We start from the raw sequence: 4,684 nt of genomic DNA on the forward strand, positions 1-4,684 counted from the left end.
GGGGATTCAAACCGCCACCTTAGGTGTACGTGGCTGGCGCCTTAGCCGGTTGAGCTATAGGCGCCGAGCCCTAAAATGATAAAACATTTTATATTTAATCCACAGATATCCAGGAGACGCACAAGTGAGAAATTCATTTCTTCAAGTTTAACTAATAATAAAAATTAGTTGTTATATCTGGCTAGTTTTACGTCTGTATTTTAAACAACAACTATGAATGTTAAGAATATAGAGGAATATAAAAAAACTCAGAAGTCTAAGAGTAAAATAGTTAATACATACTGGGTATGTTTAGAGTGCGAGAACTTACGGTTTATCTCCTTTGTTCTGTACAACTCCTTGGGGCGACATTATTATTATTTCAACTCCTCCTAAGATTTCCACATCCTCATGGGGTAGTATTACTGGCTATATTTTATAGTTAGTCTAGGGGTAGGTACTCAACTACCCTCAGGCGATTTACTCAAGTTCACTGTCCCTGAAGGGAACCAGAAACTCACCTGGGTGAGCACATGCGTGTGGCTCCCCGGTCAGATTCTATGCTTAGGCCCTGGGGATTTAGTGCGGGCGTTAAACAGGCTAACTTCACAGGAGCACCAAAAAAAAACTGTGAGGTGTCATTACGTTAAAAAACCTTCATGTTATTATCGATTTCATCCTAAGAATATTCTTTCTACATGGACAGAATATTTGTCTTTTGGATACAGATGTTCCTTGACTTACAATGGTGGCATGTCCCAGTGAATCCGCAGTGAGTTGAAGATACTGTAAGCTGAAAATGAGTTTAATACTCCTATAAGTCCATCATAAAGTTGAAAAATTATGTCAAACCGTTGTTACGTTGGGGACTGTACCGTGAAGAATCATAAAGACTTTAAATTGTAAAACAAATGCCACAGTCAGTCTCTACGTTGCTAGAAAAATATGAGATTAAGGACAAGCCTTACTATCCCGAGCTATGTTATTCCATTAAACGGCCATTTCTAAAGTGAAATTACTAAAACTTAGAAGAATATACCCAAATCAGTTTGTATTTTTTCCCTGGATATTAAGAAAACGTAAACGTTCTTTTGAAATCAAACCATTCCTGTTTATTTCCTAGACGTTGACAAAGAAAAGCAACGTACGTACCTTATCTATGTTGGAGGAAGGTTTAAGTGATGGGAAGAACACATAAGTGATGGCTTTCTGGAGGACTTTCACAAAATACACGACAGCTATGAGAGCAAATAACCCAAGGCAAATGCCAGCTATAAGCCAGCTCTTGGAAGAATTTCCTTAAAGCACATAAATGATGTTTAGCGTTAATACATGGTTTGACACTCAAATGTCTTAATAGTGCTGATAGCTTCTGTGTGAAAGACTAGCAAAAAGGATATAAAATCTATTGCATAATACCCTTAAAGATACTTCTGGTAGCACTGAATCTGAACAACTGTAGGCAATGACGTTTACATTAAAGATGGGCCTGGGAACGGAAATAAGAGGTTCGTAGGGAAAAGCACAATATTGACATATAGACCCAGACAGCCCAGTGATCTTCAGCACTTCTAAAACTAGTAAAATTTTGAAAATATTCTGTGACCAAACCAACACAGAAACGGTAGAACACTAGAAACTGTAAGATCCAAAACAAGACTAGATGATTCCCACATTAAAAAAAATTCACCATTGAATGAAGTGATTTCCACATAATTAAGAATTATGTAAAAATAGAAATAGTCTTATTAAATATCAAGGAGCAATACATTAAGGAAATTATATGGATACCGAATTAAATATAAAGCATTCAAAAAACACTAAATTAAGCATTAAAAATATTTTCTAAAACTGAAAGACTTAGCTTAAAGGTCTACGTTTGCTTCAAACGCCATATTTCGCCATGTACAATGCACTCCTGTGTGTAATGCACACCCATATTTTTGGCCCAAACTTTCAGGGAAACAAAAACTTTCATTTTAATTTTTCAATTCAAAATTTTATTTGTTTATATTTAGGTATTTGTTTTTTGGATTATAATGGAATTGAAGCATTTATTTTTTAACATAATGGCACAAAGAATTTTATGTAACAAATAATTACAAAACACAAGAACTGATACAACGTACAAGTTTTTATGTATCAGTTAACAAATTTACAAAATTGATACATCACACAAGGTCAAGAGCTCTCCACACTGCCAATATCAGAAGTACCATGTCTTCATTTTCTACATTACCAGTGTCTTCTGAAGGGGATTATTTTGCACACAGATATCGTTATTGCTTTCTAGAGATGCACTTTTAACACATAAGCATAAATCAAAGAATTAAAAATATTTATGTAGATAACAGAATTAGTATTATCCATATAAAATTTACGCCCTTATTTTTCCTTCAAAATTTGGGCAAAAAGTGTACATTATACATGGCAAAACATGGTAGTTCATGAAGAAAATATTTATCTTTCACAGTAAGAGAAAATGTTTTACAATTTTCAATGTACAGAATTGAATTATTTTTATTAAGTCTAGTTACATTTAAAAAAGATGTAAAAGATTCTGACCTGGTTTTGTTTTCTCACACACAGCATCACTAAAAATACTGCTTTTATTCTGTTTTTTATCCACAAGGTGTGCTCTGGCTTTGAGACAATATACAGTCAGCGGTTGCAAGTGAGGAATAGTGAAATCACGATTGTTCTCTAGAATTTTTCTCTATAAAAATAATAATATCATTGATAAAATTTAGTCATCTCATGAAATCAGACAGTGAAAACTTATTTTCTCAATTATTTTATATTCAGTCGAAGATTTGCCTCTTCCAAACATTTAGTTAGTGTATTTAAGAAATATAAATTTAGGCCGGGGATCGTGGCTCACCCTGTAATCCCAGCACTCTGGGAGGCCAAAGTGGGTGGATTGCATGAGCTCATGCTCACAGGTTCGAGACCAGCCTGAGCTACAGCAAGACCTTGTCCCTAAAAATAGCTGGGCCTTGTGGATGTGCGCCTATAGTCCCAGCTACTTGGGAGACTGAGGCAAGAGAATCAAGTAAGCCCAAGAGTCTGAGTTTGCTGTGAGCTATGAGGCCATGGCACTCTACTGAGGATGACAAAGTGAGACTCTGTCTCAAAAAGGAATATGAATTCATTTTTGACAACCCATTGTAATCAAATCAGAAAGTTAAAGATGCTGCTGTCCAAAAAGCATGATATATTTCTTTTTTTCCTAGATAGTCTCACTTTGTTGCCCTCTGTTGATGCCATGATGTCATAACTCACAGCAACCTCAAACTTGTAGGCTTCAAATGATCCTCTTACCTCAGACTTTTAAGTAGCTATGACTACAGGCACCTACCACAAGCCTGGATAGTTTTAGACAGGAGGGTCTTGCTCTTGCTCAGGCTGGTCCTGAACTCCTGAGTTAAGGCAATCCACCTGCTTTGGACTCTCAGAGTACTAGGATTACAGGCGTGCATGATATATTTTTAAGGTAACTCTAAGTACTGCTGGTTTGGTTTAATTGTCATTATATCACCTCTGACTAGTGACAAAATAGTTAAGAGGTTTTGGGCTCAAAGTGCCTGAATTAAGAGGCATCACAGCTGTGTGGCCTTACACAATACACAAGTTATTTAACTTCTCAGCACTTTCTTCCCGGATCTGTGAAATGAGGACACTGACTCTCATATGTTATCAGTTAGCTGTTATGTGTATTACCTTTGCCAGTGGTTTTTGAATTTAGCGTTTAGGGCATCATTTCTCAACCCTTCTTCCATTACTACTCCCCTAAAAAGACTTTCTAGATGGATTTTTTTTTAAATCCCTCCCCTATCATGGAATTAAACACTTTGCTGGGCAATGTTAAATCTTGGAGGCATACTTTTCTCCTGGAAGGCCACAAACCATTGTAATATCTAAGATACTTTTGCTTCACAAGAATGCATTTTTGTTCCCTTGGAAGTGCCAGCGTGGGACATCTGACAACATCTGGAGACATTTTGGGTTGTTAGGACTGGAGGAAGTGCTATAGGGTAGACGCCAGAGATACAGTTAAGCATCCTGCAAAGCACAGGAAAGCCCCAACCACAAAGAATTACTCAGCCCAAATGTCAACAGTATTGGGAAGCCCTGCTTTAGATGAGTAACAGTCACATGTTGAAAATGCAAATTTCTTGGGTCTACCCACGGAGTCTGGTTCAGCAGCAATGGCCTCAGGAATATTCCATTTCCATCATCTCCATCTCTTTTTCACATCATTTCCAGATCATACCATCTGGCAGGCTTCCATTTTATTCCATTTCATTCCATTTCTAGATCATATGAGCTGGAAGGTTTCCATTTCATTCCATTTCCAAATAATAGCATTTGGTAGGTTTCTATTTCATTCCATTTGATGCTATTAAATTCTCCTTTTTTGCCTTTGCTCCTCACAAGGGAAGGAAAAGATATTGCTCTTTTCTATCAATACAGATATCAACCAAGACTTGCCCTCAAGACTTATAATTCTATCATCAGCCTAACCCCAAGAAAAAAAGTAGTGAGAAAAAAATGGAAATTACTATTAATTTGTCACTGCTAAGTAATGGCATTTCTTTGGCCCTGTTATGGAATGAAATGGAGATGACGGAGATGGAAGAGATGATGGAGACGGAGGAGATGATGGAGACGGAGGAGATGATGGAGGCGGAGGAGATGATGGAGG

General features: G+C 37.0%; 1 protein-coding gene across 1 annotated transcript in view; it reads right to left on the reverse strand.

The window, feature by feature from the left end:
* Positions 1-71: 71 nt before the first annotated feature.
* Positions 72-4,684, reverse strand: part of IFNAR1 (interferon alpha and beta receptor subunit 1) — a 36,249-nt gene continuing 31,636 nt past the window's right edge. Inside the window, exons 9-10 of the mRNA XM_012809712.2 lie at positions 2,545-2,695; positions 72-1,277 (exon numbers count right to left, since the gene is read on the reverse strand). Of these exons, the coding sequence (XP_012665166.1) occupies positions 1,099-1,277; positions 2,545-2,695 (330 nt within the window). The 3' untranslated portion in view covers positions 72-1,098. The remainder of the gene's footprint in view (positions 1,278-2,544; positions 2,696-4,684) is intronic.

This window comes from Otolemur garnettii, unplaced genomic scaffold (genome assembly GCF_000181295.1).
Source record: "Otolemur garnettii isolate 467f Iridium unplaced genomic scaffold, OtoGar3 scaffold00111, whole genome shotgun sequence".
Classification (NCBI taxonomy): Eukaryota; Metazoa; Chordata; class Mammalia; order Primates; family Galagidae; genus Otolemur; species Otolemur garnettii.